The sequence below is a fragment of the Papio anubis genome, chromosome 2 (assembly GCF_008728515.1).
Source record: "Papio anubis isolate 15944 chromosome 2, Panubis1.0, whole genome shotgun sequence".
In the NCBI taxonomy this organism is placed as follows: Eukaryota; Metazoa; Chordata; class Mammalia; order Primates; family Cercopithecidae; genus Papio; species Papio anubis.
In genome coordinates this window covers 80,250,752-80,274,779 of record NC_044977.1, presented here as the reverse complement: position 1 = coordinate 80,274,779, position 24,028 = coordinate 80,250,752, and the positions used below count along the sequence as shown (strand labels likewise).

The 24,028-nt window shown below is 39.4% G+C and overlaps 1 protein-coding gene across 21 annotated transcripts in view; it reads right to left on the bottom strand.

The window, feature by feature from the left end:
* The window catches only part of FHIT (fragile histidine triad diadenosine triphosphatase), a 1,487,995-nt gene that overhangs the window by 242,289 nt on the left and 1,221,678 nt on the right, over positions 1–24,028 (bottom strand). For all 21 annotated transcript variants that reach the window (XM_021933567.2, XM_017954322.3, XM_021933552.2 and 18 more), the window contains 2 exons: positions 20,401–20,546; positions 17,765–17,794 (listed from right to left, as the gene is read on the bottom strand). In XM_021933567.2, coding sequence (XP_021789259.1) covers positions 17,765–17,794; positions 20,401–20,546 — 176 coding nt within the window. The remainder of the gene's footprint in view (positions 1–17,764; positions 17,795–20,400; positions 20,547–24,028) is intronic.

Here is a 24,028-nt window from a genome sequence, read left to right as displayed (position 1 = left end):
CCCCAAGTGTCCTTCCATAAAGCTGTGTGGTACCAAATCCAAAGCCCAAACTGGTTACAAAGGGTTGCCATTGATAAGACATGGAATTTCAGGTCCACCTGCCATGGGCCAAGGAGGTATAAAGCTCAGAACATGATATGCAGTTTTTAAGCCCTCCTTTCACCTTGTCTATGCACTAAGTTACTTTGACGCCACACCTGTTTCTACTCTGCCTGGAAGCCCTGTCTGCACAACAGATGGCAGAGTGTTTGCCTAACGAATGTTCTCGTGAGTCAATATAAGAAGGTGGTGGTGGGGATTGTTGTGGGTACAAAAGGAGAGAGGCTCTTCCAGGGCAGCAGAGAACCATCGATCTCCAACTTAGCTAGGGAAACTTCCCACCCAGTGAGGGTCTGGGTATGTCTGAGCTCTGAATATTCCCAGCTCTGTTCATCCCTTCTGACAATCTTGTCCAGCATAGTACAAATCCACTGCTGCAACAGGAAATTACAAAGAAAATCTGATGCAGGCATTTAGAAAAAAAAAAAACAATACAACAGAACAAAACCTTATCAAATTTAAAAGTTAACTTCAAATTCAATTCTAACTCTATCTCCAACTTGGCTCTCTTGAATCTAACTGAAGATTTAACTTTCTTAACTCTAAACTTAACCCTTGCATCCCAACTCCTAGCTTTCACCTCTCAAGTGTCTTAACTCTAACTTAAAGTCAAACTTAGTCTCTTGAGGAGGTAATTAAACTTCAACAACTAATTGGAATGAGTTCTTGCGAACGGAGAGCTTGGCTTATCATCACATCCGGTCTTCAGAGGTTAAGAAAATCCTCACTTTCTGTTATTGCAAACTTAACACCAGAGTTATGTTCTATTTCAGCTATCATGGTAATATTTTTTAAATTAGGGTATTATCCACTTAAAAAAAATCCATGATGCAAGGTATAAAGTAACAAAATATTCCTTGATGGTGAAAGCACGTCTTAGGCACCATGCTTTGCAGACAAACTGTGTATCTGGAGGGACTCTTCTCCTCCCACCCTAAACCACACATAGCACCTGGTAGACCTCAGTCTTCAACATAAAGAACCAACTAGGCACATTCCATTTTATTTGACTCACTTGCTTAGATGGCTTAGGAAACCAACCATTAGTAAGTCCCAGCCCATTAAAAGGGGGACTGACACTAAACTGAAATCCATTTTAATCTCTTCTCCAGGGTTTTCCTTGGACTCTCTAATCAGCCTTTCCTCCTCACAGGGGTGAGGCCAAAACTACTATAGATAAAGAAGAGGAGAGCGAGATGACGTTTTTTTCTTTTTTCTTCTTTTTTGAGATGTAGTCTCGCTCTGTCTCCCAGGCTGGAGTACAGTGGCGCGATATTGGCTCACTGCGAGCTCCGCCTGCCGGGTTCACGCCTTTCTCCTGCCTCAGCCTCCCAAGCAGCTGAGACTACAGGCATCCACCACCACACTAGGCTAATTTTTTGTATTTTTTTTTTCCAGTAGAGACGGGGTTTCATTGTGTTAGCCAGGATGGTCTCAATCTCCTGACCTTGTGGTCTGCCCGCCTCGGTCTCCCAAATTGCTGGGATTACAGGCATGAACCACCACGCCCAGTGAGATGATGTTCTTTTTGAGGGCCAGGATGACACTGGCTTTGTCCATGGTTTTCATCATAGAAATTGAAGTGAGCATGTTCTCAAAAAACAAAACGGGTGAATAAAAACAGTGTGTGCTAAGCACTGTGCAGAGACCTCCCCATTCATGCTCTTATTTAATACTCACAAAATCCTGACAGCAGGGGGTATTATTATTCCAATTTTGCAACCAAGGAAACAAATGCAAATAGCTAACAGTGGACACAGTCAGATTTAAATCCTTAAAGCATGCATTTCCCATGAGTGAGAGAAGACATTTTGCAAACAAGGGTAGAATGTGGCTCTTTGTGACCTGCCTCAAGATTTACCCTATCATTTAGGCAAAAAATACAATGTTCCCTGAATATTCAGTTGGAAGATAACAAGTCAGGGAAATTCAGTCTAGCAGTCCATGGGTAGACCTCAGGGGAATAGGAGGCCCCTGAAATTAAATGCAACATTTTGTGTGTATGTGAATTTTCCCATGGAAAAAGTCTGCAGCTTTCGAATACTTAAAAGATTCTATGATCCTCTCAGCCCACAAAATTTAATGAGTTAGCTGCTTTTAATTAAAATTATGCTTCTAATTGTCATCCCCAAAGAGTCCAAAGGGCTCCAGATGCCCTTTGTATGCCTACTGAAAGAAAAATGATTAGCATGAAAGCCTGGTGGGTATTAGACATGAGAATAGTCAATCAAACACCTTAGGTATGGAAAGCACCTGCAAAGATCACTGCTTAATGAAGAATAGTAATTGAGAATTTATTCCATTGCTAGCATTTGTCCACAATGAGATTGAGAAGCCATTCTATGGCTGACCAGATGGTCCTGAGGATAGTGAAATGACAGAACCTCTGTATCACTCATCAGATTCACTGCTCTTCAAAATATGAAAAAGAACCAACAAAATCCTCATTATGGCAGTGCCTACAAACAAGATCCTTCTGACCATTTTATATTCTACAAACTTCATCTGCAACAAGAATGTCCAGACCTGAGGCTCTATACTTGGTGAAAACATGCTCATGTTCAAAAAGCATTTATTGAGAGCCTACTATATTCCAAGTACTGCAATAAATACTTGTTCCTATACCATCTGGATGCCCTCATGTGATTCTAGGCAGTACGTTTAAAATAGAACAGTCATCAACTAGAGAAACCTGAGGTTGGAGGAACTAGTTTGGGAAAGGGGTAAAAATCATGCCATGTACACAGCCAGAGGCACTGATGATTCTTTAAAGGGAGACTAATACATTTTCTTTCAACTTCTACAAAGTTTCTAGGTAGAAGAAATAGAGAATCAATCCAAATTACCAGAGAAGTCTGAAAGAGGACCACAGGGCAAATATTTCAGAGAAGCAAAGTGCTGGTTCAAAATAATAAAAAGAAAGGAAATGAAAAAGCAAACTATTCTAGCTGGGGTTACTCAACAATGGAATAAGACAGCTGGTAAAATGTTAGTCATTGCTGGAGGAATTTGAAATGCATTTATATATTAAAAGCACTAAAGCTATAACTATAAAACCAAAAGATGAGTTAGTACAAGATGATTGTCCTAAAATACAAAGAAACACACACAGTCAGTATATGAACCTTAAAAACTAATGTTGGTTATTCTGTTTAAAGAGAAGAATGTGATGTTCACAAATCAACTTATCACAAATTACATGCTTACTCTATTAATGTAATGACCTTGGGAGTTGACTCATAGTCTTCCTTGACCTAATAAGCATGCTGAGTATCATCAATTAGGTTTGCAATTAAAATTACAATTTATCTAATAACCTCCCTCTACCCCCACCTTTTTCTAAGGCTCAGGAGACAGAGGGGTGATAAATATAAACCCTTCTGCTGTGGCTATCTTTCTATTTTTTTAAGCATTTCTATTATGTATAATTTATTAAACCTTAAATTTTTTCCCTATTTGTAAGTTTCAGCAAAATTTAGTCAGGTTTCAACACAGAGTATCAAGGGATAATTAGGACAGTTAGCAGTAATTTATCATTTCTCAGCTGGGTTTTCATGCTTTTGCTGACTGCCTGTAGAAATCTGTTGGCCAGTTCTACACAGATCACTAGGAAATCTGCTTTATCTTTGTGCAAATTGCTTTTCTGTTTTCCTAAAGTGAGCTAAAAGATGAGCCAATCCATTCCTGAAAATCTAGCCACCGGTGTGCTTGTCATCAGAGTGCAGCTGAGGCCAGGGCCTCAGATGAACGGCTACAGTGGCTAATGGATGATGCAATGCCATTGGAGGCTTTTCTCCAGCCTGCTGTGGGTTAGAAATTTAAACCAGGCAGCTCGACTTCAGGTAAGATCTTCACAAAATACGCCCAGGAATCTATGAACGTGCCAATACACATTTTATGGAGCAAATATTGCCTAGTAAGCCACCAGAGAGGAAAAGCCTAGAAAAGGCAGAGACACTAGTTCTATACCACTTCCACTGAAAAGAAGGATTTTATTAAGCCTGAACCAAAAAGGGAGGACCTTGTGTTCTTTAGAGAGATTCATTTACTAGATGGTGAAAAATGAATGCTCTGGGTAATTTCATTTTGAATTGATTTATTTCTAAATGGGGGGAAACTGACACTTGGTGAAGAAGGTAAAAAGCGGTTCTTTGGAAAGAGCCAGCCAGTCTCAGGTATAATCCAATTATTCCAACACAGGAAATAAGGACACAGAGAGAAGGGTGGAAGGTCACCTGAGAAAGTCATTCCTTGCAACGAATACCTTCCTCTCCCCTTCCCTACAGACTTTCAGAGAAGTATAAACTGACCCATATTTCCAGTTTATTTCTGACACCTAAACCTAATCAAAGTCCACTTTTTAGAAATCCAATAGTTATTCGCAATTAGATTGCACAGCAAATTAAATCATAAATTTCTCTATCCCAGCCCTGGTTGTCACATTTCTAAAATACAACTTGCCTCCCTCCGGCACTTTATTTAAATCTCTGAGGCCAGGCTCCAAAGCAAGTTATAGATTTGATAATTTGCTAATGTGGCCACAGTAATTGTTTTGAGCCATATTTATGATTTTATTGGATCTTACAACAATCAATAATAATCCATTGATGTCCCTGACTCTGGGGTTTTCTCGCAGTCGACAAATGGGGCAACGGATTCATTTTTAATGTACTCACTTAGCACTCCCTCCCTGGGAGAGAGAGCCCTGCATATTTTAATAAAGGGCAAGAAATGAATGGCATTGGTACACATACTTTACCCTGAAAAACTAGCTGCAAGATAAGATTTAATGCTAAAAAGAAAGGAGAGAATAGACTAACAGGGCCCATTTTGTGCAGCACTACCATCGTTAAAGTTAATGGAATTACCGTGTGGTCATGCACCAGAGGGAACCTATTGGAAGTTAAGCTCTTCTAGGGCCATTGATTCAGACTTTCACTCAAAGATTCCCACTGGCATGTGATGAGTACTGCAGATATGCAGAGGCACTTTAGAAATTGTTTACTCAAACTGTCAGTTAAGCATATTAAGAAACAACAATAACTGAATATTTTAGAGTAGATAATCTAGTTGAACATGTCTTCTGTTAGACACAACAAAAATTCCAACTCCAACTGGCTTAAACAATACAGGACTTTATTGGTCACCTAATTTTTTCAGGCTGGAGTTCAGTGGTTCAATTTCAGCTAGCTGTAACCTCCACTGCCTCCTGGGTTCAAGCGATTCTTGTGCCTCCGCCTCCCAAGTAGCTGGGATTACAGGTGTGGGCCACCACACCTGGCTAATTTTTGTATTTTTAGTAGAGACAGGGTTTCACCATGTTGGGCAGGCTGGTCTTGAACTCCTGACATCAGGTAATCCCCCCCGCCTCAGCCTCCCAAAGTGCTGGGATTACAGGTGTGAGCCACCATGCCTGGCCAGAACACCTAATTTAAAAGTCTAGAAGTAATGCAGGCTTCAAGTCTGGTTAATTCAACAATCCAATAATGTCACCTAGTATCCAGCTTCTTTCTGTCTCTGCCATTCCAGCCTCAGCATCTGTTTTGCTCTGAGGCAGAATGCCCTAGAAATCATAAGATGACTGCTAGAAGCTGTTAGTTACCTGCTTTCTTGTTCATAAGCAGTAGGGGAGAAAACAGCCCATCTACAACCAATGCATCTAAGTCCTCCATGATGATGGGACTCCAATCCCTTAGAGTGTAGGATTCCTAAAGTCAAGGGAATCCTACACTCTAAATAGCTTAGGAAAAGATTAATGAAAGTCATTACTGTGGCAGAGACAACTGACTTAGACTGGAATGGGCAAATTACGGCCCTCAGGCCAAATTTGGCCCACCAACTGCTTTTATAAATAAAGTTTTATTGGAATACAGCCATGCTTATTTGTGACAATTCATTTTCATATATTCTGTGGCTGCTTTTGTGCTGCAAAGTCAGTTATATAATTATGACAAAGACCATCTGGCCCTCCGAGCCTAAAATGTTTACTATCTGGCCTTCTACAAAAGAAGTCTGCCAACCCCTGGCATGCACCAGACAAGGTCTGCACCTGGAGCTAAAGATGAGTTCAAACCCATCCTAACTTTGTGGCTGCTAAATCAAGAGGGAGGGTAGAAAGAATGCTAGAGTGACAACCACAGTGCCCAAGATATACATGGCAGAAAGTTCTTCAAGTCCAGAAAAGTGGACTTAGAAACTAAAAAACCAAATCAATTTTGGAAACCTATCATAAGCACATGTGAAATACCCTCTGCCCTGAAACATACTCTGAGAATCATCAAAACATCAAATACATTTAAAATTGAATTACAATTCCTTACCACAGTATAAGTCCCAGTGTAACAGCTCCCCGCCCACCTCTTCACACTTCTCTCCTGCTGCCACTCTCTCTACACTAAATTTCTGCCACCTGGTCTTCAATCATTTCCTAGAATATGCCAAGCTCATTCCCACTGCCATTTCCTCTTCCCAGAATGGTCTTTCTTCTCCAGCTCTTCACCTGGCTGGGCCCCTATCATTCCCTGTTCTCAGTTTATAGGTAATCTCTTCAGTGGGCCTTTCATGACCACCCCATCTAAAGTAGCCACACCACCTCATTCCCCTTCCACCATGTCATTCCATTTCACAACGCCTTGTTTTAGGTTTTCTAATATTAACCCAAATCTGCAATATTTTATTTGTTCCCTTTCACGTAAGGGGAAAAACACAATATGCTGAGAGTTTCTCCTTGGCTGTCTTGCCTTCCAGTTAAACCCAGTGCCTGGGAGTACGTGGCACATAGTAGGCATTCAATAAACACTTATTGGAATAATATGTTAATATTATAATATGTTAATATTAACTATAGAACTTCTACAACTTTTTCAGCCTTCCTCCATTATGGTGTTCATTTCAATGTCTGTGCTTGAAAACAAGGACTATGTCTCATTCTTCTTAGGTTCTCGGGGCCTGTGACAATATCTGGCACATAGTAGGTGATAGAAGAACAAATTAATGAATGAATGCCAGATAGAAAAACATGAGTAGGCAGGATGCTCATTTCCTGGAAGGGAGGAACAGACTACTTTGGTAGTGAGGAAATCGAAATCAGAGCTATTCAGAACTGGAAGCAGCTACCTCACAGTGCTTTGAGTTTCCAGGTATAGAGGAAGATGAAAGACAAACTTCAATGCTACAGGGGTGATTAACTGTCAAGTAGTAGATGATGCTAGGTGACTTTCAAGATCACTTGCCCCTCTGAGATTTTCTTGAATTATCCCATGCTCTGAGTCTCTTCCTTAAGAGTGAGATGCATCGATGGTCATCTGATAGAGGAGCAGAGGTTGGAGTCACATTTATTCCTTCCATGGCTGAACAGTTTCATCAAACTTATACTGCTAGAACCTGATTACATCTGGGAATTTATACCATTTACAACCAACAGACGAATTTAAACACAAATAAAAGCCCCTGTTGAGCTGTTTGTCAGGGCACCGGGATGGAAAGCATGTAAGAAAATATTTTGGGGGGGAACAGGTACCGATATATGGACCCCAGAGTGGGAGACTTGAATGTGAACATTAGGCACAGAGTAAAAGAATATTTGGTGTGTTCACTTTGTTAACTCAATGTTGTTTATTCTTCTCAACCACCCTAGGCAAGGTCAACATCTTAAAGAATTCCATCTTCATTTTTCATGTAACGTCAGGAACAAGGAAAACTTGTTTAAAAGAATAAACTACCAGGGAAAGAAATGGAAGTTTTCATTACTGGAATCCAATAATACTATCTTTATGTTGAATAAGCCTAGGATTTCAAACGATTGTGTGAGTGTGGTTCTTTATATTTTCCCCCTTCTCTCCTGAGGTTTAGGATTAATCTGATTGAGAAGGCTTCCAAAGATATATGCTTCAATTTCCCTGATTTTGGTAAACAAGAGGCTTCTTTAGAGAAGGGATCTATTAGACCCTTAGAGGTAGGATGGATGCCTCGTGACATGTGAAGTTAAAATTTCAAAATGACCCTTTCCCAGCACTAACATAATTGACTTAGAAGGAGGGAAGGATTCCTCACCATGTTTGGCCTGAGGGCCATTACAGTCTCACCATCCCAACATTTTTCACTCAAATGTCCTTAGGAAGGTCATTATTCTAATTCTTCCATGTCTGTGGCTCTGCAGGTTGCCTTGTCTATTATTCATTAAGCTGGTTTCCATCTGACCCTGGCTCAGCCATGAAATCCTTACATTTTCCAGCTGCTTTTTGTGTCTTGAGAATTACTTTATTAATGACTTTGGCATAAAGGGTAAAGAGGAGCGCCTGAAGGGGACTGAATAATTTGAGATGAGTATCGAGAAAGAATCAAGTCTAGGTCATCTAGACCAAGAATCAAAATATATTTATAAAAATAAATGAAATTGCAGTTGATATATCTGGGTAACCATCAGAATCAACTGTGGACCTTTCAAAAAGCTACTTCATGGGCCCCATCCTCGAGATTTGAAAATAGGAGGCATGAGAACTAGTATACATGCTGAAGATAATAAAGCAAAGAGAATAAATTATAATAGTCATTTCTTAATGGAAAGGTCTTCAAATGGGGCCCTTGATTTTTCTTTTAAAATGCACTTTAAAATATAAATAATAGAATTAACAACCATGTACACATTACCCAATTTAAAAATAAAACATTGTAAAGCCGAAACCCCTGGGTACAATTCACATCCCACATTGCACTGCTTCCCCTCACTATCTCCACCCAGAGGCAGTAAGAATGCTATCTGTGTCCTTCCTTCTAAGCCATATATAGATCTACATGTTTATAAATTTATTGGGCAGTCTATAAGCAACCTGTTATTGTATTTTATTATTTCCTTCTGTCAATAACTCCTAATCAAAAGTTTGTAACATTTAGGATCTGTTTCAGCTAAAAGGCCCAATTTCAATCAAGGCACACATTATTGTATGGGCTTTCATTCTCCATTCTGTATTTAAGGATGTGGTGTAGTCTAAAACAAATGGTTCCAGAGCACTTTAAGAGGCCAAGGCAGGAGGATCACTTGAGACCAGCCTGGCCAATGTGGTGAAACCCCATCTCTACTAAAAATACAAAAAATAGCTGGATGGGGTGACTCGAGCCTGTAGTCCTAGTTACTCAGGAGGGTGAGGTGGGAGGATTATTTGAACCGGGGAGGCAGAGGTTGTAATAAGCCGAGATCGTGCCACTGCACTTTAGCCTTGGTGACAAAGCAAGACTCTGTCTCAAAAAAATAAAAATAAAACAAATGGCTCATCTACTGAGGTTGAATTGGCCACTAATATTTAATCAAAAGTACTGAATCTTTGTCACATGATTAATTGGGCTGCGTTTATTTATTTATTTACAGAATTGACAGTTTGGCCAGCCAATTATTTAGATATCACAGGTTTAAAACTTTGAAATTAGAATGAGCAGATTACATGGAGTTAGAGATTTTTACATTTGATTTCTTAGGCTTCCTAGGCTTGAAACACACATAGCAAAATGGTGAGGCATTGAAGGTGGCTCCTTCAATGATTAGTTACTGAGCACTAGTATCCTATAGCAAAATGACAACAGTGAGTGACTGGCCTTACTACATAAGTAAAGGGAAGAAGCTGACTGAATAATAACGCCTTACATTTAGGTGGTATTTTAGGGTCTACAAAACACTTGCCTTTCACAGGAGGTCTGACTTCAGAGTGATTAAGTAGAAATCACAGGCTCTGAGCCTCAGGTGCAAAAGACAGTTTACTGAATCCTATAAAACATTGAACGTCCCTACTATATGTGCCACGTGTTAGCATTACAAATATCAAAATAAATTAAACAGCCAAATATCCACTTTGCTGTATGTCAGGGCCTCTAATTACTAAGGAGATTTGTTTGGTAGTACTAATGAAAAATTAAACACTAAAAGCATATAATTCTGCTATAAATTGACATACAGCAATAAAGCAGCATTTAGGTTAGTTAAGCTTCACCTGTGTAATACAGTTAAACAGGGATTGCCCTCTGGATATTTTTAGATGGAAACCAACATTATTCCAAGCAGAGCAAAATAATACAGATAAATATGTGTCGAGGGTGACAAAATATTTACAAAACCTGTGCTTGAGCGTCTTCCACTGTGATTACAGTATACAGAGTATTTTTAGGAACAGCCTGGTCATATGATATAATGAAGAGTTGGAATTTTGGACAGGCTCGGGTTTGAATCCCAATTCCACTATCTGTCAACTTTGCTTTTCCAGTATGTGATTTTACTTCTTTAAACCTCAGTTTCCCTAAGTGTACAATATTAATGCCTACCTTTGCAGGTTGTTGTGAGGACTGACGTAAGAATTATAAAACTAATGGTGAACATGTATTGAGACTTTACTATGTGCCAGGCACTATTTTACAGGGATTTACATGCAGTAATCCATTTGGTCCTCACAACCCTCCCAGGAGACAGGATACTCTTGAGGCCTCCATTTTCTAAATTTATGAATAAATGTGGGGGCTCAGAAAGGTTATCAGAAAGGCGACAGCTCTGGGTTTGAAACCAGGTAGTCTGGCCCCAGAGTCCTCACTCTTCATCAGTATGCTGTAACTTCCCTGCATTTTCTTCTCACCCTCATCCCTACTTCAGGATCTCTCCCATCCCATTCGCCTTAGCTGCCCTTGAGTTCGAATGAACAGGGAAAAAGTAAGTAAGAATGTGAAAATACCAGGGGATTTGGTTAATTTTTCTTTCAGTGCTTTGATCCAAATGGCATCATGCAAATTAAAGTTGGCAAACTAGAAACGGAAACACTCAATGATTTGATATCTACTTAGGAAAGGGCTTGAGGGTTTAGTAGGAGAGAGGAAGTTTCCCAAAGGAGACAGGCAGGCCCCCAGCCCCTTCTGCTTGGAGAGCTGGGGACTGGGGGTTTTGCCTCAAATCACCAGGCGGGAGTGAGGGAGGGGAAGTCAGAGACATTTACATGCCAGAGGGAAAGGGCTTGGAACCTCAACACTTCTCAAAGGCATGCACTCCCACATGTATACCCAAACCCATCCCCTGAGCACTGCAGTGGTTTTTGGTTTACCAACTCAGTCAAATTGGATTCATTCTGAGAGCAGAGATGCAAATTGTAAGGCAATTCTATAAGATAAAAGCTACAGCATCCTGATGATACCAATTCTTCATGCAGTAAATACATGCATTAGGTATTAACATAGTCAAGGCACCGTTCACCATGGCTGTAATGAAAGGATAAAAGTCCTTTAGCAAATTACATCTCTCTTGAAGTGTCTTTCCAAATGAAAATAATAAGTAACAGTAAAAGAAAATCATTTTCGTCCTCAAGATATGGGTTTCTCTCTTTCTGTACACACCAAATCTTTCCTAGAAATTGGTTTGGGTTGAGAGCAGCAGCCCCTACAACTGCTTATCACTCCTTCAGGAAAGCAGCTTCAGAAAACTGAAGTGTCCATCAGAATCACTTGTGGTGTCTGTTAGGACAGAGTCCCAAGCCCCACGTCATAACTAGTGAGTCAGCAAAGTGTGGGGTAGGCAAGTTTCTGTCCTATGACTACCTTCTTTAGGTAACTGTGAAGTATTCTATCAGTTTATAACCCCGACTTACTCATGATCATCTACGCATACACCAGAGGCTAAAAATGTTCGGACAGAGAGGACCAGTATTATTTTCCCCAATTAAGAAGGCAGATTTCTGAATTTTCAAGGGGTCATTTTTATAATAAGTTCAAATAAGATATTCAAATAGCACAAGTCATATAATCAGAGTAAAGTTTTCTTAAGAATTTAACCAAAAGGAAGTCATTCATAGCAAGAGAATTCAGTGTATAACAATTAAACGAATTTGGCAGGACCACAAACCACCTCACTGCTAGTTACATCCTCTGAAAGCCTAGCCGCAACCTATTTTATAGATGAGAAACTGAGATTGAGATCAAGGGTAAGAAACAAGTACAAGGTCCCAGGGCCATGATGTGGCAGAGCTGGGATTTGAACTGGGATAGACTGGTCAGATTCTATATCCATGTTCAAATTCTAGCCAATCTCTGCTACATGTACCACCTACTGAACATGAATATGTCAGTTTTTCTCCACCATCACTCAATATGATAGGGTTTCTGCATTCAAAAAAACAAGGAAATAGATGTTCACAGAGGCTAAAAGGCTGATCCAAAGGTGCACAGTTAGGAAGTTAATAGGGGCTAATATTCCTAATGGAACCTCTGACTGATGCCAAAGTATGTTAACTACTAGACTTAATTAAGAGATAAAATGTCCTCATTTTCATGAATCTGAAACATTACCAAATTTTCGGGTGGAAAATTTGTTCTAGAACCACAGAAACTTCTCAGTGAAGAGAAAAGCTTCCTTTTTATCTCCTTTAATTTTTGAATTATACTTCTATAAATAATTATCTTATTCTTCTAGAGCAATCTAAAAAGTAATTTCTAATATCTCAAAAGTTATTAACAGCTACTTCCCACTGCATTAATACTATAAAATTAAATTTCTAAGTAGAAGATTCAAGTACCATAAACATAGAAGAGTGTAAGCAAGCGTAATCTATAAATAGTTCTTATGACATTCCAGATTACCTGCCTGGAATAAATCTCTCTTTAATATACCTAAAACGGCCTCCCACCCAAAGATGTACATACCAATTTTTCTAAAAGATAGCTCACATTAAACTTATTAAGCAGCTTTGCTTCTAAAGAAATGAATATTGCCTTAATGGTTTGGTTAGATGGAATTACATTTTGGAACATGATTTGAGAACTTGATTCATGGAAATTTTGCCTTTGTTAGTAACACCTGGAATATAGGAGACTTTTGATAGAGATTCCAGGAATACCCCTGACTGCATGCTGGAATACACATACATATCACCTTCTACTTCATGTTAACTAAAGTTAGAAACTTATGAGATTTGTTCCAACAAGCAACAAGCAAAGTTCCATTATCATCATCATTCTCTTCCCCACACAAAATAGCCATAGAAAATACAGGGCATGCCGGGCGCGGTGGCTCAAGCCTATAATCCCAGCACTTTGGGAGGCCGAGACGGGCGGATCACGAGGTCAGGAGATGGAGACCATTCTGGCTAACACGGTGAAACCCCGTCTCTACTAAAAAATACAAAAAATTAGCCGGGCGAGGTGGCGGGCGCCTGTAGTCCCAGCTACTCGGGAGGCTGAGGCAGGAGAATGGCGTAAACCCGGGAGGCGGAGCTTGCAGTGAGCTGAGATCCGGCCACTGCACACCAGCCTGGGCGACAGAACGAGACTCCGTCTCAAAAAAAAAAAAAAAAAAAAAAAAAAAAAAAATACAGGGCAGAAACAGCCATATCATTTCCTTACCCATTGCCTGGTTCATGGCTCAGACCCCTGTAACACAATACAGATTAACAAGAGAAAAGCCGAACAAATATATTTAATATAAGTTTTATGTGCCATGGGAGCCTTCAGCCAGTAATTCCACTTCTAGGTATCTACCCAAAAAAATTGAAACAAGGACTCACATTCATATTGGTATACCAGTGTTTATAGCGGTATTTTTCACAAAGGCCAACAGCTACAAATATCTAAGTGTCTATGAATGTATGAATAGATAAACAAAACTTCAATAATAATAATGAAATATTCACTCATATGAAGAACAATATTCTGATGCATGCTATGACTTGTGTGAATCTTGAAAACATTATGCTAATGGAAGTAAGACACAAAAGGAAAAATGTTGTATGATTTTATTTATAAGAGATACCTAATAGCCATAGAGCCAAAAGGTAGCATAAAGATTGCCAGCTGTTAGCAGGGCAGAGAAAAGAGGAGTTACTGTTTAACAACTGCAGGGTTTCTGTTTGGGATGATGAAGAATTTCCAGTAATGGATAGTGGTGATGGTTGTACAACACTGCAAATGAATGTAAATGGTTAAAATGATAAATTTTATGTATATTTTAGCACAATAAAAATAAAATTGCAAAAACAAAACAAAACAAAACAAAAAAGAAATAAAGACCTAAAGACAACTGTGTATTTTTATGGACAGTCATGCAGAGGTATGATTGGACGATAAAAGAGTATGACTTGACGGTAATAAATTGGGGGAAACTTAGCAAGGCCTATTTGTTCAGATTCTTCTTGGCATGTAAGTAGAGGGCAGAACTCCTCTGGAATGAGGGCCTTATGACCTACTTGCAGGGGTGATAGGTCAGATAATTCTTTTATGGCACACTTGAGGGTAGACAAATGGAAGAAGGTCAGAGAGCGATCTTCCTGCTTCTGTAGTTTTCTCAGTTTCCTTCACCTTAAAATACTCAGTATGCAGAGCTAGCATATTTTGGGGGTAGCATGTCCTGAGACCTATCATAAACAATGACAAAATCCAGGTCCTCACAAGCTTACCTTCTCAAAGAATTAGAGAAAAGACAGAGGTACAGGTGCATAGCCAAACAAATAAAAGACAACGAAGAACACCTTGAGAGAAATCAAATCATGCACCAGGACAGAGAGCAGGGGTTTAAGAGAGCTACTTCAGATGAACGGTCAGGGGGGCTGTTTGGATCTGTATGGTTGAAGATGAAAGAGAAAGATTATTTCTCAAGCCTGCAGGACATCAAACTGCTGCAATAATCACCTTGTGGATGGCAGGGTTCTACTACTTTTAAACCCAAAAAGGAGAGTTAATAATCAATTGTGAAATAAGAGGTCACTTTTTCACTTCGATATTTCCCTTTCCTGACTACAAGTGCCTTACTGAGTAAGCGAGGCCACGCTTGTTCTTTGCAAAGCAGAATTTAAAGCCCCTGAAACAAAAAACCCTACAGTGGTATCATGTTCAAGAGGCTAACTCAGTGGTGCGCCTTCATTAACAATAACAACAGGTGCTCCAGGGGCAAAGACCATTACCGGGCTTATTGCTATTACCACTCAGCATGAGACAAAAATGGTTTAGAACCCAGGGATCAGGCAGAATATCAAGAATGAGACACGGAGGCAAAGATGAAGAGAACAGTCACTGTGCTTTCCATGGCAGGTTGTCAAATGCTGCCTTAAAATGTGCAACTGTGTGAATTTCAAAATATGAAATGCTCAGAGTCTTGAATTGTAGTTTTCACAACTGGACAGCTGAATATTAAAGATGCTGCTTTGTCCCCTAGAGGGGCTGGCTACTGCAAGACTGGCTTCCGGGGGTCATAATTATGTGACCACTGCCACTCAATATTTTATCATCATACAATACTGAGGCTGGCAAATATGTATCATGGGATGTGCTTGTTAATAGTGAAGATTCCCAAGCCCCAATCACAATATTCTAAATAAGTAGGTTTAGAATAAGACCTGAGAATCAACTTTTTGTTGTTGACTGATATCAAAGTTAATTTTCATGCAGGTGATACAAAGATCACATTTTGAAAAGCAGATTCAACAACTTTAGATATGGATACTCTGTCTAAAGGACAGCTTTGGAACCTTCATTGTTCGCTGGAATTTTGCCCGCGCACGCGTGTGTGTGTGTGTGTATGGTGGTTTTCCTTTAACCACTGTATTCTACAAATGAGTCAAGATATCCCCATTAATTCATATCAGAGGACTTCTGTGATCAGGGTGGAAACAATTGAAAGATGTGCAAAACAACATGATCTGCTGATTTAGAAAACAGAATTATTTTAAAAAAATCAACTTAAGCTAAATAATCAGAGTGGTGATAACAATAACCACATTCAACAATTCATATATAAGTACTATCTGTTAAGAATTAGTCCATCATCATCACCATCAAAGCTAACAAAAACATTACACATTTTGGCCAGATAATTGGGACATTAAAAAGTAATTACTATTGGAGCTACATAATCTATAGCCATAGTTATCAGCTCAGCTAGGCTCACTGCTTATTTGTGTGTGTGTGTGTGTGTATTAATTTTAGTCAAGAGATAACTCAAATATCATAAAATTCACCATTTTAAGACATACAATTCAGTGGCTTTATTATATTCACAATGTTGCACAACCATCACCACTAAGTCCACAACATTTTCATTACCCTAAAAGAAACCTGTACCCATTAGGAATCATTCCCCATTCCTTCCTTGTCCCAGTCCCTGGCAACCACTAATCTACTTTCTGTCTCTATCCAGAGCCTGTTGTAGAGCAAATATTTTCTACCCCGCTTTAGAATAGCTAAATGAAATTTTGAGATCATATAACCTATCTATTCATATACGTTTCAGCTACGCTCACTATGTACCTATTATCATTCTGTGCATTCCACTTAATACAGTTTGTGCATTCTCCCGTGTCACTAGCTATGCCTCGACAGTATGACTTTCAATGGCTGAAGGAATTCCATCAAACAGATATTGCATAGTGCATCTAACCAATCCGGTATAGTTGGAATTTACATTTGAATACTGAGTTTTAAAAAATCTGGGAACCAAGTTTAAACATTTGTGTTTTGCATTTGAAGAATTGATTTCAAAAACAAGCCACAGGTATTAAATCCTTTCTTTGCATCTGTATATTTAGAGCCTCACATGGAGGTGAGACAGTGGGATAGAGGAAAGCTGAAAGTCTCTGTCTATCACCACACCCTGTGTGTAGAGCAATTAGGAGGCTAGCCCTTTTTTATGATAAGGAATTTGGTGGCTCATATGGTGGCAGTCCCTACATAAACTTTCACTTCTTAGAGGTATTTCCCAGAGATTCTATTTTAAAAGTCCCAGAATAGCTGTGTTAAAGTCCAAAGTAAAGTAAGATCAAAAGGGAACTTACGTTTATTTGGCATTGTTTGTGCGGGCATCACCTTATCCACTCACAGCTAGTCTTCAAACCATTAAACTTTATTTCAACAAAGTGTAACATTAACATCCCAGCCTGACTTGCGTCTGACTTCTAGCACCAAAAATAGAGCCTTTTCTGTGACTTAGGTGCAGGATCTACCCGTATAGGAATTAGTGTTTGTATAAAAAGAGCTGAAACCCAGCTTCTGAATCAGCCAGGATTTTATTATTTTATTTTTACTACAGAAGCAGAGACTATCCTAATAAATCCTCCTTTCTTCTCCTAGCACACTTAAAAACCCATCTTTGAGCTCCACTGACTCCATTAGGTTTGAACTTTGGTATTAAGTACATAGGGAGGAAAAGAGTAGGTGTGGGGGTGACGAGAAGGAGAACAGAGAGAAGCACAGAGACAGGAAGGAAGGGAGGCAGCTTGATGCTACTGCTGCGGTTATCCCTACACTCAAGAACAATGAAGCAAAAGCAGACTATGTCAAGAAGCAGAGGTGTGTCAAAGACACCCCAGGCTTAACATGGGGCTGCAAAAACCCACAGGAAGCTCACATGCTATTTCCTAGACACTCCCGCACATGAACTACTTTGACTTCTGTTTCCGGACTCCTTGATTTAGTTTCTGTTTTAGCATTTGCACAATAATAATTTTACTACTAAAAGTAAATGTCTTGTAAACTAATGGGAAACATATTGTTTGGCAGAGTTTATAATGTCAGGATTTATGGCTCTAACACTGAGGGTCTCTCTGACCTCGAAGATAACATAATGAAACAGCAATGTGCTGCAAATGACTCATTGTGATTTTTTATTAGTTCTCATAATCGCCTCTTATTAATTTGTATGCACATAATAAGCACTCACCTTCACAGTCTGTCCAGCTTCGGGGCCATCCTAGAAGTAGGAAAAAACCAACAGAGGTGAGAATAGATAGATGGTATCTCCTTCTTATTCAGAAATATCACCCATTAATAATTTAGATGCAATTTCATTGTGTGTTAATTTATAGTATTCTCATGGGGACCATTGGCTTCAAATGTGTGGGACTAGACAGTTCTCCATTTCCGCCTGAGAGTAAGTGAGAAGTTATGTATAAAAATGATATAAATTATCCAGCAAGCCCACTCCTTGCTACTTTTCATGCTCTTTGCTCTTGGCTATGGTTTTAATTGCATTAAAGGAAGGCTGAAAATATTTGGGGAAGTGAAGTATCACACCTTTTGGTTATCTTTGGATGTGGTTTAATTAAAGTCTGATTATTTTAAGCTTCTACTCAGGAAATATGCTATAAACATAAGCCATTAAGCAAGAATATGGGGTATTTCATATGGGAAGAGTCCTCTCTGGCTATTCTGACTTTGGGGGAGACCAATGGTAGTGTTCATTGTAGCTGGACCCTTTTCCCAACCTGGTTCCCTTTCTCTGTTTCTGAAGCTTAGTTGAAAATGAGCAAACTCACCAAGTAACCAGCCATAATAAAAAGCAAAAGCAGATACTCAGTTGGTTGAGATGCCAAAACAAGCAATGGCTCCACAATCAGAAATTCCAAAACAGAATTTGGCTTCTGCAACTTTAGCCAGGTCTGTCTACCTCTACGAGCCTGACTGATGGGGTGAGAACTCCTGCCCTGCTATGGCAAGGATTAAGCGCAACTGTGTATATCAGGGATTTTCAAACTTTGAGTCACAACCTATTAGTGGGTCATGAAGTCAACGTAATAGGTTGCAATCAGCATTACAAACAAAATAAATCAGGTGTTTTTGTTGTTGCTGTTGTTGTTGTTTTATACAGGGTCTTACTCAGCTGTCCAGGCCAGAGTGTGGTGGCATGATGGCGGCTCACTGCAGCCTTGACCTTCTGGACTCAAGTGATTCTCCTGCCTCAGCCTCCCGAGTAACTGGGACTACAGGCATGCACCATCATGCCTGGCTAATTTTTGTATTTTTTTAGGGACAGGGTTTTGCCATGTTGCCCAGGCTAATCTCAAACTCCTGAGCTCAAGAGAGCTGCTGGTCTTAGCCTCCCAAAGTGCTGGGATTACAGGCGTGAACCACCGCACCCAGCCAGAAATCAGATCTTAATAGAATAAAAACTATTAGACTGCACAGAATGAGTAAACATTGTTTTGTGAAACTCTGGTTTCCTTTATCAATATAGGCATATGCATATATTTCATATATGCATGCCAGGGGGGACATGCATGATTTTGAAATAAATATATATCTTGCTGTAAGTTACAGTAAAAAAAAAAAGTTTGACCACATTGCATATACGAAAGTACTCTAGGTGGTAACACAAGTCAGCTCTTACATGTATGGAATTATCTTTCTAGTGAAACATGTTTCATAACCAGCAATGGTCATTTCCTATAAATGTGATTTTTATTCTTGTATCTCACTAAACATTAAGAGAGGTTTTCATTCACTGCCTTCGTTTGGCCTCTCCAGGAACACCGTTTGCAACATAAGCTTGATAAATCCACTCTGAGCTGAACTCCCTGCCTAGAGGTAACTCAGATGGTTTGACATGCAACACACATACACAAAGCATTTGGGGGAAGTTTAGCTACTCTTAACACAGACATGGCAGCAAAAAAAGAAAGAAAAAAAATCTGTTTGAGAAGATGAGCACTTTTAGTTAGAGCCTTTATAACCTGAAAACACTGGCTTTCTTTATCTGGTCTCTTTGAAGCTCTATGGTAGATTGCTGAGGAGAGGAGGAAGAATGACAAACATTCAGTTTAAAAGGCTGAGTACAGAATCCCCACATTTTGAAAGTGTGTCCTTCCAAAGGGCAATTACAGAGTCATCCAATTTCAGAGCCATGAAGGACTTTATGCATTGACACACCAGCCCTTTCCATAGAAGACCTGAAGGAGCTCATGGTATGTTACTACGGATTTACTCAATTCCCTATTGATGACTCACCATGGACATCCTTCTCCCAACCTGAGAAGTGTTGGTTCAAACTCTGCCTAAAAATCTCCAGTGACTGGGGATCTGATTTCTTTACTGGTTAGTAGGCCACACCCAACCAGTCAATCTAGCTTCTAACTAATCTGTGATCAACCTCTGCAGCTCTAATTAAAGACAGACAAAAGGTAAGGCCCAACATCAGCTGCATATCACTGCCACCCTGGAATTAGAGCAGGGTTTTGTCCATGCAGTGCTCAAAAATTAGTTACCATGGAATGAAAATGATTTCTCCAGTCCCAGTTCCAGTAAGCAATCTGGAATGTCTGAATGTCCATTAAATCACTTATCCATTACTCCCACCTGCTTGGTAAAAAAGCCTCAGACATCACCTTGGATGGTATTCCATGGTCCATCTTGGGGCCGACGGACACTAGGGCTGCCCTGCATTAATAATGTCTTTTTTCGACTGCTACATAAAATACAAACAATCACATCTGCCTTCCTGGTGAGATGTCAGGAGGAGCAAGCCCAATATTGGGATTTGAAAAGCAAGAAAAATCATTTCTGAGTAATCTGTACACTCACCTGCATGGAAAAGGTGAGAGAGGTCCCGTGGAAATGTTTTTCCACCACTGTCCCGACTCTCTGGGTCACCTGAAACAAATCAGCCACTTCATCAGGTCGCAGGTCGCGGAAGCGCTCCACTGGCCGCAGCGGGCACACGAGGACATCTGTAGCAAGGTCTGTTAAGGTCCATGCTGCTGGCTTTGGGTAGTGTTCTAACAAAGCAGTTTATACCCACAGAATTGAATACTCTCGGACCAGGGCCTGAACTCTCAAAGACTAAGGAATGAAGAAACAGATATTTACCATCCACTGAACTCCAAAGAGTACAAAGGGAGCCTCCATACATGGATAATTACACTTTGAAGGAGAAGCTGTGGTACACAGAAGAATTTCTCGCAAAAGAAAGGGACATACATGTACAGACAGACTCAAGTGTATGGTGAGATAATTATGCCAGGAGGCCAGATCTATTCTAGACCATTATCTCTTGACCCCTATTCTAAAGCTGTGTCTGCTTCAGCTGCCAAAGGCACTAGGTTGAAGAAGCAACTGGAATATCCACTTGGTTTCTCTAGGTAGAACATGGTGATAAATTTTTAATTTAAATTATCTGTTTAGAGAAATAAGAGAACTATGCAATGAACATACAAAAGTAGATGTTTATTTTATTTTTAAAAGAGTGTAGACATTCTGAAAATGTATAGTGAACTTTATCCATAACTAAGAAATGTGCCATGTGGTTAAGCAATTTATGACAAGAGTTCCTTAGACTGATTTTTTTTTTAGAATCCAAAAGAAGACATTTGAAGTTAAATCATGAAAGAAAGAGGTTGTGTCGTTATTCAAATAAAACATTCTTAATGCATTCTGCAAGTTAGACAAGGCAACATATTTACATTACTGGTCTCAGCAACATATAAGATCTAGAGAAAAAAAGGATAGAAATTTGATTAATTACTGATAGGAAATCAATACTCACTGTTACCCCACCAGTAACATTTCAGTTACTATACACATATGTATGCACATGTGTATATACACACACTATATACATATATAAAAAATTTGTTTAGTTTTTAGATACTAACAAGAGAAACAAACTCTTGTACATTTTTCTGTTTCTTTTTTCTTGTTGTTTTAAGACACCATGCTCCTGCCTGGAGCTAAGCAGCCAAGGGGCATAATAAAAACCATAATTCTGCAATTGCTAGTCTCACTAGAATATCAACCCCATTCCACTATTGGAAGAACTCAGAGCCCAAGGGGAAACACACTGAGCTCAGCTGGTCAGGCCTGATTTCCATAAGAGAGAGGGGAAAAGAAAGAAGAAACTGATTAATTTTGCTCATAATCAGGAAATTCATGTCAATGGTAAACTATGAAAAGAAGTATTTTTAAAATCGGAGTTCATTTCTCAAGAGAGGAGGAGGGAGGCCTTCACCCACAGGGCATCTGATACTTAAAAACATAATTATCCATCTTTGGCAGGCTTGCTTTATTATCATGGGTCAATGAACCATTTAGAAATGAAGAATTTCCTTTCATTTCCTTTGAGCAGATTGCCAGCCTCCACTCCCACAGAGCTGCTTTCTCTGTGTTAAAAGGGACCCTTCCCCATATGCCTCCTCCCTGCTTTAAATTATACCCTCCCTTAGGCCTGGCTTCACCAAACCACAGCAAGGGTGACAACCATGCAAGCTTACAACGAAGTCCGTAAGTGCTGTATTAGGCTATGTTCACACACAGCAACTCAGTGGGGAAGGAAGACATTTCACTTAAACAATGGCTTACTGTGAAAACTGATGGAATGAATCAGACAACCTATGCATCTAATGTAAATTTAGTAATATCAATGACATCCAAAAGTTTTTTTTTTCAATGCCATAAAAAATCTTATTATTTGTCAGTTTTGCTTGTTTGCATGTTGCTCCTAGAAAAACAACTCAGGGAAAGCAAATTAATTTGAAGAACAGCAGACAGCTTTTGTAATTCTAATGCCACTTTTTATATGCCAATTGTTTTAAAATAATATCACAGATGCAATATAATTTAATCTGGAGCCTCTTAGGCTTTGTTAATGGGTAAATTCCATATTATACATAGGCTATAAGGACACATTTACTTTTGGGTCTTGTTTGCTTGGGATTATCACCTCTGTCAAGATTTCTTAGCCAACATGTAGGATAACCTTCAAAGACTTAAACTTAATATATTGAATTGAATAAATGTTTTATCCAGTACATATCATGTGTGAAAACTTGTGGAGCTGGTTACCACCTCTCCCTATAATCTAGAGAGATTTTTTTAGTAGTAATATTTTTTAAAGGAAGCGAAGGTCAATAGTCATAACTTAGGTTGTATAGTTGACAAGGAGATTTCTCACAGTAGATGAAAACCAAAGGCGACCTCTTAGAGCAGATGAGATTTAAACTGGACTTTAAAAATCGGGGAGTGATTTAACCAGTGGATTGGGCTGGCAACCTACTCACTCATCCATCCCAACACTGCATCTCCTCTCAGTCCATGATCTATGCTGGGACTTAGGATGCTAAGGTGACCAGGACAGAGTAGCTAACCTTGAAGAGTTCACATTGTAATGTCCCAAACTGCCATGCAGTGTAAACAGATCATTACAACATAGAGAGATAAATACTATTAGTAGAAATCAGTACAGAATACTGTGGGAGCACAGAGGAGGTCAGATCTAACTCTGCCTCAGGGTGTTAGATAAACTTTTCCATCTCATCCTACATTTTGCCTTTTAAAGTAGAACCATTTCTTCACACCTAGACCAAAATCTGTCCTTAAAAATGGTCTACAACTTAAGGTTAGCTTCAAAGAAAGTTGTTAAGCATTCCTCCTTTGGCCCAAACCACCATTTCACTTTTGTACATACTCTTACTCAGTCAATCTTTCCAACAAACCCATAAGTTATTAATACTATCATAATTCCCATGTTGAAGATGAATTATAAGCAATAATTTCTTTTGGAAAATTAGAAACTTGCCACGCCAGCACACTCAAAATGAGATTAAAACTAGAATTCAACCCAAGTCTGTCTGATTCTATAGTTCATGTTATTAATGATAGTGCTGTGATGTCATGCTTTTCAGAGCTTTCATGACTCCATTTCTGCCTAGCCTCTTATTAAAACTGTGCCCTGCATTCCCCAGAGTCACTCTGTTCATAGAAGGGAACCACTGTTTCCATTAAATAGAAGGCAACGATGCAAACATGCTAAAGGCTTAAGAAACACCTAACCTTGGAAAAAGAAAGCATATGAGACGTACAATCCCACACTGAAAGGAGGCCTGAGCACTGGGCAGTGAATACACCTTCATCCTAACAGAGAATTGTAAGAAGATCAAAAATGAGAGTACCAACTTGCCTGGGCTAGAGGAAATAAAGAGGGATACAAAGCTGGCATTTTGGCCCTTCTTCATCCTGACTTTCAGTTGCTTCAAGATGACTTGGGCTCCATCATGGGCCAGACTCCTGAGAAAGTTTAGGTACTGCAGCCTCTATCACTGGGTCAGGTTGTCAGACACACTGAATCCATTGCTTGTTGGACAGTCTAATTACTGAGAATTATGGATCTTTTCACAACACATGATTCATATCACAAGAGACTACCAGAAACTTGGCA